We start from the raw sequence: 13356 nt of genomic DNA, 5'->3' as shown, positions 1-13356 counted from the left end.
GTACAACCGGAGGAAATTGAATTTGAGCATGCCCTTCGAGCAAACAAAGAAAAACACTCACACACAAACCCACGCTTGGTCGGCATTTCCAAATTCCGCAACCAGCGTGCGTAATCCGCCCGGGCATGCACGATACCTTCTTGTACCGAAGCCGCACCGCACCTTTTGCGCGTATTTAGAAACATCCTTTTTGCGTTTCCCCTCCACACCCCCTTCAGCCCCCCGACCAACCCTTTTTCATGACAAAACTATTTCGCTCCTCTAACGCACTCGGTGCGTGTTTGTTTGGTTGCGAAGGTATCGCGTGTGTTGCGGGCTGGTCTCGCATGTTGTAGCCAGATCCTCACCCCGGGTTTAAGTTTTCGGATTCCTTTTGGCACGCGGCGCCCCAAAGTACAAGTGTGGCGCATGTCAAGCCCTTGGCGTTATGCACCTCGCGGGTCGATTGGGTTGGGTCACTACTGTGTGCGTGTGTTGGTCACTTGGTGTTAACAGGCTAATGTTATCGATGATTCACCGGCGCGCGTTGCTTGGTTGCGTCTTCATGCATTTTTCGCGCATCATCCGACCATGTTGGGTGAAAATTGAAACGCGAACCAGCATATAGCACTAGCAGCGCGAAATTATGCTCCATCCCACTCGCACCACATGCTGCACGGGGTTGCGAATGTGTGTGCGTGCAGGGGTAGTGCGAGCGATCTTCACCAGCCAAAGATCTCCCCACCAGCGCGCGCAAGGGTTGCAGTTGTGTTGGAGCGCACTGTGGTGGTGTGTGCGGTTCTTTAAATATTACCTCCCGGCGCACCGAAAGCATCGTTCAGTTCGGTTTCAGCGGTTCAGCAGTGCAAAGCTAGCAAAGCAAAGCTCTCCAACGAATAACTCCGCTTTTGGGACGATCGGACAGCAGCAGTAGCAGCAGCAGTAGCCACCGAACCGAAAGATCTCCTGCACCAGCAACGGCAGCAGCATAGACCAAAGAGTGTGAACTTCGTGTTCGTGATTTCTTAGCTCGAAACAGAAACCAAACCAACCCCCCATTCTCCAAGGTATGTGCACCAGCGGGACAAAGCCCGTTGCGCTAGCGCATTAAAACCATCGTTTGTGCAGGCCACCCCACACCCTCCCCACCAAAAAACACAAGTGAACCCACCAGGCCCATAGTGAACAGTTTTTCCAGTTTCGCATAGTCTCGGTGGCTCGTTTTGGCGTACGGGAGCGAGCGGCCCGAGCGGGCAAAGATTCCCGGGAAAACAGTGGTACGAGCAGAGTTTGTGAACGACGGACCGCAAAACCGGTTAGCGGTTGCGAAAAGGCATCCCCCTTCGGGGAGGTGACAAACGCTCTAAGACCTGATGGCTGATCGAGTGCAAGATCGCTTACGAAATCGATCATCTTTGTTCGGAGTGTGCACACTGTACTGTACTGTAGTGACTGAACGTGGTGCTACTTGTTGGCGCGTTGCAACACCGTGATCGTTTACTGTACGGCGAATCTGAGGGGTTGCTCTCGATTGCTGGAATCTGTCCGTGTTCTTGGAATTGGCGATGTTGAAGTTACGATTCGAATGTGCAACCGGAAGCCCCCCCCCCCCTTCGGAACGGGTTTTCCTTTCTATTTCAGTCGTACGCTTTCCGGATGGAAAGTGCCTCGGAAAATCTGCGACTTTTCTAGTGTATTTCCTTCATTTCTTTTGGTGTGCTTTTCGTGATATTAAGCGCAACTTCGTTCCCTTCTTGCAAACATATCTTTAAAAAAGACAATTCTTTTCTCTATCACCTCTTTTCTATAAAAAAAAATCAATACCCTCCAACTAGGAAGCTTCTTCCTTTCCCGTCGTGTTTTTTTAGATGCTACACTTCCTCTCGCCAGCAAACCAAAATCCACCCTCTCTCTAATCTTTCCAATTCTTTTCTTCTTTCACGTTCGCACCCCAAAACGCACCATCGAAAAGAACATAGTATCGGTAGTCTGTAAGCAAGATTGTAGCAAAGATGCCACCGACCGTGCACAAGGAGACCAATTTCTCCACCACAGACCTGAAGTGGAAGGTATGTTCGACGGTCGCTGCCCACGGTGGCGTGATCGATGTGCTTTAACCGTTCGGTCGCTACGTAACCAAGTAATAGCTGTAAACGGATGTAACGGGGGACGGGTCACTACCTTTCCCGAAATTGTCTAACCACTCGATGTTGGGATGCATGTACGAAGGGTGCCCTTGCTAAACCTTTGTTCCCTTTACTCCTCAACTTATTAAACATAATGTTAACGCAAGAAAAAACCAACGCTTCTTAAAACTAATTTAAAATGTAACTACCATTCGCGTAAGGGCCTGTTGAACAGTCTAAAATCAAATCCCTCCCCCCTAAACATCATGTACGCTAATTCTTACCCATTAAGTATTCGCTCTGGTTTGGTTTTGGATATTACTTGCAAAAATGCAACTCCCGCAAATCCGCATAACGGAACGGAGCAGAAAATTTCGTACGATAATCAATCAAACGATCGCGCGGATGCGTTCATCTTTGCGGCCCCGTTCGTGCTCGATTTACGAGTTTCGTGGTTGCGGTTTATAGCTTCTTCCTCGGATGGGAGTTTCCCTTGGGTGAAATAATCACCTGCCTGGCCGGGGCCTTTCACCCACGAACGGTGGAGAAACTGTTAATGGAACGAAAAGCGCAGGAAAGGAAAAATTGGCCGATCGAACGTTAAGTGTGCTGCATTTTCTCCGAAAACTTCCACACCGCTGTACGTGTGGCTGACCCGTTTTCTTGGGTGGTTAGGAAGGAAGGAAGGAAAAAAAAAGGAAAAACATTAACTCAACCGGAAACACGAGCATTCAACAAAAAATACACACACATTGAAGAGGAAAAGAAAATCTTCCCTGGTTGGTCGCTGGAGCTTTCATATTTTCATTGAAATCGGCATCGATCGGAAAAAAGCAAGCTTGTCGGCGTGTAATTGGGGGAGTTGGAATTATATTTTTATCCCAGCGGCTCGTTCCACCCATCCGAGAATGATTTTCAACACACGGTCGGCGTTTTGTGTGCGGCTGCAGATTAATATTTGACTAGTGCACGAGCATCGGCTTAGCACGGGCACATAGTCCCGTAGAATTTCATTTCACGGTCAGCTGCTTTCGGGGCAAACTTCATCGCTTGGTACCTCGCTACCCCGATCGTGATATTTATTGCACGCAGTAAATATGCCACATGGCCAGTTCGATCGACGTGACTGAATTCGATGCACGGGGCCGGTCAGGTAGGAAAGCGCTAGAATAATTGATTGCACGAATAATTGAACGCGTAACGTGTGCGGTACCTAATTGTTCTGATATGCCATATTTGCGTTGCTACGTGCTTCGGTTGTTGCCCATGCAGAAATTTGATGCGGAACCCCCCTGGAGGGTGGTGGAGAATAGTGGAACGGGGGAATGGTGGGGAAGTTCCGGAAAGAACATAATCACGTCTATTTTTCTGCTTGACACTCGGCAAAGTTTACGATCGAGTTCGGTTAAGTAATCGATTCGGAAAGCATGAGTTATTGCAGTTTGGGGATGAGCTTACGGAAGTCTCTCACTATTTCGCTTCTTCCCAGCTTTGCAATCCCATGTCATAAATCTTGCAACAAAAATAAAAGAAAAGAGCAAATAGAGCTGTTTTCCTTTCCCCTTTTTTGGGAACTCCCCATACCCATACTACCTTGGGATGATGTCTACAGAGTTCCGAAAAAGAACTTTCCACACCACAACACTGAAAGCAAACTAAAAATCATCCCAAAATGGACGCAGCGAAATTGCTTGCACCAAAAACTCCGGCGAAACTCATATCGATCGGACACCGGCTCCGGTTGCGAAACCCGTCTCCCGAAACGGTTGGCCAGAGAGATGGCAAACTATCATAAATTTAAATAGGAACATCCTGGTCGTGAACTTGTTTACAGCGAGGGAGCTTTTTCTGGCGAAGCGTTGGCGTTTTTTGGTGGTGGCGTTCTGAATGCTTTACTCGCCGCGCTGTACACTGTTTAGTGTGGGTGTTGCAGGAGTACTTGCTGCTATGTCCGGTGAGCTGGACCAGCTGGATAAGGTCCTGCCTTTGACAGTATGCTCTTGTGGTGTGGTACCAGCTCCAAGTTAGTCTTGTAGTTTTCCCGTGAGTGTGATGTTTTCGCTGCATAACCTTCGGGAATGCATTTACAAGTGTGAAGTTTCGTAAACTATTTCCCTGATACTGAGAACAACGAATAGCGTACCTTTTAATAACACAACTTCAGAAAAGGGCTAACTTGTTATAAATCTCACCACGTGTTGTATAGAGATGTTGACCGCACACATAATGGAAGTTCACCACCCAAAATATGTATGCCTCCATTGGCGTTACTCTCATTGACAGTTGCGTTAGCCAAAGGTGAAGTATCATCTGCAGACCACTTCATGGCCTTTCACCAAGGTTTCTTCTCCCGTACCTAACCATACTCACCACATCCCCCCCTCAATGAATGTCTCATTCGTTAGCAAATAGGGTCATCAAGTGCCCAACAGCTCAACAGCTCCATTAGGCAAACGATAGAATGAGTGACCGAATAAATCCCACGATGAAAAGCCGCCCGGGAATTGTATGTCCACTCCAAGGGCTTCGAAAAGTTCCGAATGTCTCTTATATAGGAGGGGTGTGAGTTTTTTTTCGCCTCGAAATTGACTTTTGCTCACTAAACTTACGGCCCTCGGTGCGGGACGGACGGGTAACGAGATGCCAAGACGAACAAATGGCAACATTACGTACCACGAGTCATGCAGCCTCGGAATATCTTGAGTATCTCGAGCGCAAAGCGAGACGAAGCAAAAGCCCTCACATGTCTTGTTGCATAACTTTCACCAGGCCTACGCGCTGGTCAGTACCGGGGGTCTCCCCGGCATACTCCGAGCTTCGTGCCACCAGCTCGGCGATTTCTATCGTCATCATTATCGTCATCAGACATTGCCCCTCCCGGCCCAGCGACATATGCACACCGAGACTGTAAGCAGCTTCAAGCGTACCAGCAAAAGTGCAAGTAGAAAATATTGCGAAAGCTCCGTCGTTACATTCGTCGTGGTCGCACACCGTGTACGGCAGACATTCTCAGTTTTGTTTGAGGCAGTCGCCCTATTTTCCACCGCGTGCTATTTCTATCCTCACGGCTCTATCCATTCATCTACACACACACACATACACACACATACCGATTCCTTTAACCTAGTGCCCGCCATTTGCACGTTCTATTACGGTAAGTGCTTTTTCCCGTTTGGCTTACCACATCCGTTATCGCCTTGGTGTCGTCGGAAAAAAAACCATACGGATGTTGCCAGCCAGCTAGACATCGGAACCTAACCTAGTTGTCATCCTTTTGATGATGGGGATTTTATGTTTTATTTTTTTGGTTTTGTGCCCTTGCGTACATGAACCCTTCGGCTTTCTGACAACTGCGTCAAGCCCTTGGGAAGATTTATGCAACACAACCAGACACACACACACACCTAGAGCGCGACATTCGCTACTGTGAATGAAGTGTCCTTCTGGGACAGTGAGGGAATTGCATGAATCAAACATGAGAGTGCTGCTGTACTGTTTGATTTTCCCTACTCATCTTAACCGTCACGATGGGTTTGTGAAGGTTTAAAATGAAAATTTCAAATATTCATTGACGGGTGGCCCAAACTTCCGGCACCCGTTTCATTTCATTATCCACCAAATACGAAAATGCCACCATCGCTTAATAGCTTCCCTAGCCTCAAAAACCAAAAAACCCACTGTGCCTGAACAGAGGTCGGGAACTGCCCCGATTGTGTAGATCATCCGTTTTGGCGTACGAAAAACTTGCTTCACGGTTGCGGTGGTCTTATTTTCGCACTCTCCAGTCGGATTTACCGACCCGGAGCGCTCCTACATCTAATGGATCTAAAATAGGTGCTGAAATGCAGTGATAGCCACTTCGGGCGAGAAAAATTAAGAGAACCATTTCCTGGGGGTGTTAATTAAGGAGTAAATTGCGTTTGGCCGGCAAAACGGATAGAATTGGTACGGTGCAGCAAAAAGGCAAAAAAGGCAAAATCTCTCGTAGACTAGAGTAAGAAAACGGAGTATGAAAAAACAGATCGTTGCTTCGGTACGATTTTTTCATAGATGATAATTAAATCCGATAAAAAAAAACATTACCGGGGCGAAGGAGAAGAGTCGGCTGACGCATTTTCTACGCTTTCTTGCTGTTCGATAGCCTGATCCAAAGCCATCTGCGGCGATGCGAGGATGCTTTAAGAAAGGCAGAAGCTTTCTAACGTTTGAATTCGAAAACTACCCCCTTTCAACGCGGGGAGTAGTTTGGGGGGGGGGGGGAGTTGTTCGACTGTTTACTTTCACCGCTTCGTACGTAGTGGAGATTTATTTCGTTGCCCACTTTTTTCCTTCTTTCTTTCTTGCGTCTTTAATGATCATCCAACAATCAGCATTACGTGGTGGATTATGAAACAGTAATAAAACTTCAAATTAACCCAACGTGTGCTGCTGGGCCAAGTGCTCCATACCAACCCCGGCTATTTGATCCGATTGCCCAACCGCTCAAGCGGATGGGGGTAGATGAATAAATCTTTTGGTTGAAATTATTTCTCAAACGGCCACGGCAGCTTTGCGTCATCGTTTGGCAGTAGTTTGTTTTATATGCAGCTTCCTAGTGTACCACCTTCCAAGCCCCGCCAAACGGGGCCCACTCTTTCGTCACACTGTCCAAAACTGGCGCAATTCACGCTGAATGATGAGAAATAACATAGCATTAATGATAATTTAGTTTTGTTTCTACTCGGTGTTGTTGCCTTTTTTTTGCACCATCTCCTATTAAGAGCAAATGTTCCATGAAACTCAACAAAAAATAAATACCCAACAGTGTGAAAGACTCGAGTGACTAAATTTGAAGGTCTCGTCAGCCTTATTTCTCAAGGTTTTCTTGATAAGATTGGACATTTCGTGTTGCTTTTTTTTGTTGCTCACTCGTTCAACTTTGACACGGGTTGGACTCGGACCTTGTCGGCAAGATCGACGAAAAGCTTTCCAACTTTACAGTCCACCAGATCACGACTGCCCACCCCGCCGGGGGGATATTCGTGTTGACATTGATTTAATAATCTAATTTACCGAACCGCAGCCGAAAATATCTTTCCCATTTCTCCAGCAAAATATGGCAACAGTTCGCAACGTTGGCCCCAGCGTGGTGGGTTGACATTTTTTTATGCTTGGAGCATTTTTTTGTATCCTCCCCACTACAGACCCGGACCATCCATCACTAAGCTAACCTGCTCGAAAGTCAATGTCAACGGCATGCAGCGAAAATGAATTGGGCGAATGACGGGTGAGCTCGGGCCGGACGATGAAAACCGGTGGTTATTTGCTTAGCCAAGATTAGAAACGGGACATACTCACACGCGTGAAACAATACGGCCCAGACTTCAGCCAGAAGGCCACGCACAGGTTTACAAATGATGCTTCAAGTGTGGAGAATGCGAAAAGTAAACACAAATAACGGTTCGCTAACGGTTGAGTAATAGCTTCATCCGATCCGATGCAAATGAACGCAAGCAAACTACTACGCCAAAGGAAAACAAAGCTAACCTTCACGACAGCATCACGCATGGTGAAAAGTATCGCATCAAAAACCACGCCACGTGTTCGATCCCGCCAACTCGCCCCGTGACGTTTTGACAGCTGTCAAAAGCTTGGGCCGGCGCTGAACTTTAAGCGGCTCATGTAAAATGTATCGCAAACCGAAGTGTGCGAACCGAACCGATTCAGGCTTCACACTTCGACAGCTTTCTAGCATTACATGAATAATTGCTGCAACGCTTTTACAAGGTATCGTTTGTTGCACTACTCCTTTCCCATTCCAAGGCGCGCGGAAACATTGCGCGATCGTGGTTTTTCGCGGCATGCTGCGATGTTTGGAGCTACCTGTTTGATGATTATGTGTTGGTGTTGGTTTTTTTTCCCTCCTACCACGCTGCTATTATGCTTGCTTCATACTTCGGTATGTTTGCTTGTTTTATGCTTGCCCTTGTTTAGGATACTGTTTCTAGTTTTGATTCTTCATCTGTTCAACTGCCCCTCCTACGGACCTTGCTCCCTTTCCATTCTCGGATGCGAAACGTTGCATAAAATCGCTCCAAACACACAACTACCAAGCAATAGCGTCCCGCGGTAGGGCACAGCTGGAAAGGTTTCGCCTTTGGATGCGTCCACGTTGTTGATTAAGACGCGGACCCCATCCAACCGAACGCCAGCGAAGCCACTGTGGCGGTCCACTAGTCGTGTTGTTGTGCGGGTTTCGTTTCAATGAGCGCGACTTTTGATTGGTGTTGCGGCACCAGCAAGCTGCTGGAAGCTTGTTGCGGAGATGCCCACACACGGGTGTCGGCCACAAGCCCGTGACCGAGCAGAAGGCGAATTTTCTTACGGGCGAAGGATGCAGCCAGTACAGCACGGTGTGGTCGTTGCGTTACCGAAAGCCGCACGTAATTGGAACGATTCGAACGCGATTTCCCGGCCCGGGTCTTCAGACCTGCAGCTTCGGTTCGTATGTTTGGCTTGGCGCGTAATTAATGGCTTCGGCTTCGGCGCTTGAACGGGACCGGCTGACTGGGCTGCTACCATCGACCACGTCTATGTTATGTGTCGGTCTGCTGCACAGGAAGCAGTCGCGTGATGAGCTAATTGCTTCCACCACCAGTAACCGCAAAAACCATCGTACCCGGGAAGGAAAGTCATCACGAAGGCAGCTTGCGGAGCATTATGCAGTCTAATATTGGACTAACTCGAGTATTGTGAACGCTACTTTAGGGGGGGATTGAACTGGATTGGTTTAAGTCAGTCTTAATTATTCTCCTTCGCATGATCGACATCTTAATCTAATCCATTGGAAGATATCTCTAATGATGCTGCTAAGGTGCCTGGAATTCTCCAATGTATTGATGCGCACAAAACTAACCGTACGCTTTCGCGATTTGTCTATCGCCTTTACCCCCAACACAGATGTCTCTGATCCAGCCGACCGGTGAACTGAGCGCCAAGATCAAGGAGGAGCTGCGCGAGCCCGCAAACCCGGCCGACATTGAGCGCGACATTGGCATCATCCGCGAATGGCTGGGCAAGCAGCCGCATCTGCCCAAGGATATGGACGATGCCCGCCTGCGCACCTTCCTGCGCGGCTGCAAGTTCAGCCTGGAGCGCGTCAAGCAGAAGCTGGACATGTACTACACCATGCGCAATGCCGTGCCGGAGTTCTTCACCGAGCGTGATGTGAGCCGTGCGGAGATGGCCGAGGTGCTGAATGTGATGTAAGTGGTGCGATTTGGTGGCAGCTCTCGAACGTTACGCTAACACCAAGCCCCTCCCTCCCTCTGTAGCCATATGCCGCCACTGCCGGGTCTGACCCCGAATGGATGCCGTGTGGTGATGCTGCGCGGTACCGACAAGGATATCGCCACCCCGAACGTTGTCGAGTCGATGAAGGCCACGCTGATGATCGGTGACATCCGTCTGGCGGAGGAGTCGGTCGGTGTTGCCGGTGATGTGTACGTGCTGGATGCGAGCGTTGCCACCCCGACGCACTTCGCCAAGTTCACGCCGGGACTGGTGAAGAAGTTCCTGATCTGCGTGCAGGAAGCGTACCCAGTGAAGCTGAAGGAGGTGCACGTCATCAACGTGTCGCCGATCGTCGACACGATCGTCAACTTCGTGAAGCCCTTCCTGAAGGAGAAGATCCGCGAGCGTATCCACATCCACAGCAACATCGAGGATCTGTACAAGTTCGTGCCGAAGGCGATGCTGCCGAGCGAGTACGGCGGCGATGCCGGCTCGTGCAAGGAACTGAACGATGCGTGGCGCGCCAAGATGGGCGAATACACCGCCTGGTTCAAGGAGCAGGAAGGCTCCAAGGCGAACGAATCGCTCAGACCGGGCGCACCAAAGACGGCCGATGAGCTGTTCGGCATGGACGGTACCTTCCGACAGCTGACCATCGATTAAGCCAGTCATCTCCTACAAACCCCAAACCCAAACCCAACCCATCATCCACCGATGCTACGTCATGAACCCGCTTTGAATCATCTCATCAAGTGTGTGAATCGTCCGGTACCGTGGCTCTCTCGCATAGCTTGCCCACCGCACAGCTATGGACAGCGCCCGGTAAGGAACGAGCACGAGCATAACGAAAAGAAACAAAAAAAAGAAATCCATCCTCCAATCCCATTTATTTTTCAACCCTTCATCTACGTCACATAATCATGTTTTTTTTGCGTGTAGTGTTAGTAACGAAAAAATCCTAATTCTCATTTTGTATATCCCCTCCCTTCCCCCATAAAGCGTTTTCCTTTTCGCCCCCACGCCGGTCCCCGGGGCCGGGCGAGAAGGCTTTGAATTCGATTCGGAGAATTGTCTAAAGATTTCAAGACTTATAAAGTCTGCCGCTAGTGATGCTCAAGGAAATGAAACGGAAAGCGATCATTCCATCCTAACGGAGCTGGGAATAATGTGCGACGCGGGCCACTCCACTCGGGGAGCTGCACCCAACCCACATCGATCCGCTCTTTTACTTTTCCTCGTTTTGTTTTGCACGCTCTCGTACGAGAATTGAGATTTTTCCTGATTACTCATTAATATAAGCAAAAAAAGTCAATTTTGTTACAGTTTGTTGTATTGCGTATTGCTATTAAAGACTTTCTTGTTTAAAAGGAATTTACGTGTTGTATGTTCATTGCTTTCATTTGCGTATAAAAATATCACAACGAGTTTGATAATTCATTTAAGAAAGGTTCTCCACAGATGGTCCTCAAAATTGCTCCAATCAAGCCCACTTTAAAAGGCTCACCATGAAGGTATTCAAAATGTCTTGGACCATTTATTGACTCCAATTTTCTTCAATTATATTCTTACCTTTGGCTCCAGAAACCCCTTTTCCCTTTAATGGCAACCTAACCGAAGAGGATTATTTTGACCATTTAACCACCTCCAAGAACCTTCAGGGCGCCGAGAACGATCCAAACCTGACCCCTTAAATTATGCATGCATAATTTGACAATTAATACCCACGCCAAACCATGTACCGCACCGAAAGGATGCCCACGATGAGCTGCCTCGAGAAGGACCGAAATTCGCTCCGTGGAAAGGAATAAATAATTAAAGCAAATATATTTCCCCGCGTAGATTGTTCAGATCGGAAAGTCATAGAGATGGGGCCGTGATAAAAAGGTACGTTCTTGCGTTGACTTTGGGTTTGTGTACGACATCAGCTTACGGCAGCATGACGTTGCGGTCAAGCAGTGAGGACGATCAGACATTGTCGTTGAATTTCCGGATGCTCGAACGGGTATTGCGGTTTGTGGCCCTGTGGCCAACGGACTATAATCCCTATCTGCCGAAGTATCTGCGCGGTCGGTACCTGCTCTCGGAGCTGATCAATTCGTGCTACATGCTGTTTTGGTTCTTCGTCTGCGTGCATATAGCGGCATTCCACATCGTCTCCATTTTGACGATCAATTTAAGCTACGACGAGCTGTTTCTTACGCTGATCACCACCAGCATCTACTCGATCATGACGGCGCTGGGTGCGTATCTTCGACTGTACGAAGCCAACATACGGCAGCTGTACGAATTCACGACGAGACACTTCCGGAAGAGGTCCGCCGCCGGTGTCCACTATATCTCGATCAGTTCCTCCGTGCGGTTCACCAACCGGTACCAGTTCTGGTGGCTCGTCATCTGTGTACTGGGCACGATGCACTGGGCAATCTATCCGATTCTGTCCCAGGAACGGACGCTACCCTTTCCCTGCTGGTACCCGGTGGACGTCCAGCAGTCTCCGATGTACGAACTGGCCTACATCTTCCAGGTGCTTGGACAACTGCAGGTGAGCCTTGTGTATGGTTTGGCTGGGGCACTCTTCATGGTGCTGGTGTTCATGACCTGCAGCCAGTTCGATATGCTCTGCTGCAGTCTAACGAACATCTGCCAGTCGGCCATGATCTTGAATGGGGGCTACCGCACGGAGCTGCGCCACTACCAACACAACCACGAGATAGACACACGCGAGTACGTCCTGAAGGAAGTGTTCCGAGAGGATCTCGAGCATGTGCAGCCAACTAAAACCAAATCGAAGCTCGACCAACTGTCCGCATCCCAGCTGTACCTCACGGAACTCTCGGCAGAGCTAACCTGCGTTCTGGAGGACTGCATTAATCATCATCTACTACTTCTGCGCTTCTGTCAACTGCTCGAAAGCTGCTACCATCCATACATTCTGCTAAAACTGTTCCAGATTCTACTGCTGCTTTGCTTCCTCGCCTTCATGGCAACGGTGGTAAGCTTTCTGTTTCCTCTTCTCGTGTCCTGCCTCCTCCTTTCCCCGCATCCCATCCAAAGAAATCCAATCAAAATTCCATCCATTCATTACGTGCACCCGGAGTGTATTTGTCTGCTGTTCTCCGTCGCACCCACACGCGCAACCCACTTGAATTTCCAGTTCATTGCAAAGTATTTTACACTCATATACTCGCGCTGAGCTTCTGTATCCATCGTTCTTTTTTTTATGCAGGAAAGTTTGTCTACAATGAAATTAATTAACGTGCTCGAGTACTTCATGCTCACGATGACGGAACTGTATCTGTACTGCTTTCTCGGACACATCCTCATGAACCAGGTACGGGGGTTGGTGGGTGGCCGCGTTGCTGGACGCTGATTTATGTTCTGATTTGTGTGTGAGTGTGTGTGTGTGTGTAAGTGGATTGCAGGATTTTCATTGTCAATTGCAGGGCTTGAAAGTGGGTGACGCTCTGTGGAAATCTCCATGGCATCTGTGTGGAGCTTCCTATCGCCGTCGTATGTTGATTATCCTGATGAATGCCCAGCGCCCGGTACGCTTGACTGGTTTGAAGTTGTACGAGTTAAACCTGGAAACGTATTACACGGTAGTTTGAACTTTATGTTGCTATCCATTCATGGTTGAGATATGTGCTCTGTTTCGCCCTTGTTGCAGGTCCTGAAGGCGGCCTTTTCTTACTACACGTTAATTAAAAAGTTCCGTTAGCTGTTCCTGTTGTTGTTCGAGAGTCTTTCATCCATAGCTTGTAATAGCTAATTCGCACAATCAAAGCGGCATGCATCACAAGAAACGAACCGACATTTGTTGACCGTTTATTTCAATCTCTACAACCCCACAAAAAGATTCTTAGCCCACTGATAAACCTTACCTCAGCGCGTCTGATTTTAATGAACGGTTCGGTTAAACACCCTCGTTCAGGGTTTGATGTACCGCATTATCCTTCGTCAAAAGCTCGTACGTGTACGG

The 13356-nt window shown here is 48.5% G+C and overlaps 2 protein-coding genes across 2 annotated transcripts; both read left to right on the top strand.

The window, feature by feature from the left end:
• The first annotated feature begins 1991 nt into the window (after nt 1-1991).
• On the top strand, nt 1992-10040 carry LOC128718889 (alpha-tocopherol transfer protein-like). Its single transcript, XM_053812505.1, has 3 exons — nt 1992-2048; nt 9045-9349; nt 9419-10040. The coding sequence occupies exons 1-3, from the start codon at nt 1992-1994 to the stop codon at nt 10038-10040; spliced, it is 984 nt and encodes a 327-aa protein (XP_053668480.1).
• Nucleotides 10041-11313: 1273 nt separating this feature from the next.
• Nucleotides 11314-13095, top strand: LOC128709551 (odorant receptor 83a). Its single transcript, XM_053804558.1, has 4 exons — nt 11314-12369; nt 12604-12708; nt 12821-12976; nt 13045-13095. Exons 1-4 carry the CDS (start codon nt 11314-11316, stop codon nt 13093-13095), a joined length of 1368 nt encoding a protein of 455 aa, XP_053660533.1.
• Nucleotides 13096-13356: the final 261 nt, after the last annotated feature.

Source organism: Anopheles marshallii, chromosome 2, assembly GCF_943734725.1.
Source record: "Anopheles marshallii chromosome 2, idAnoMarsDA_429_01, whole genome shotgun sequence".
Lineage (NCBI taxonomy): Eukaryota > Metazoa > Arthropoda > Insecta > Diptera > Culicidae > Anopheles > Anopheles marshallii.
Note: the sequence above shows the minus strand (reverse complement) of the source record. Positions and strands in the feature narration are given on the sequence as shown.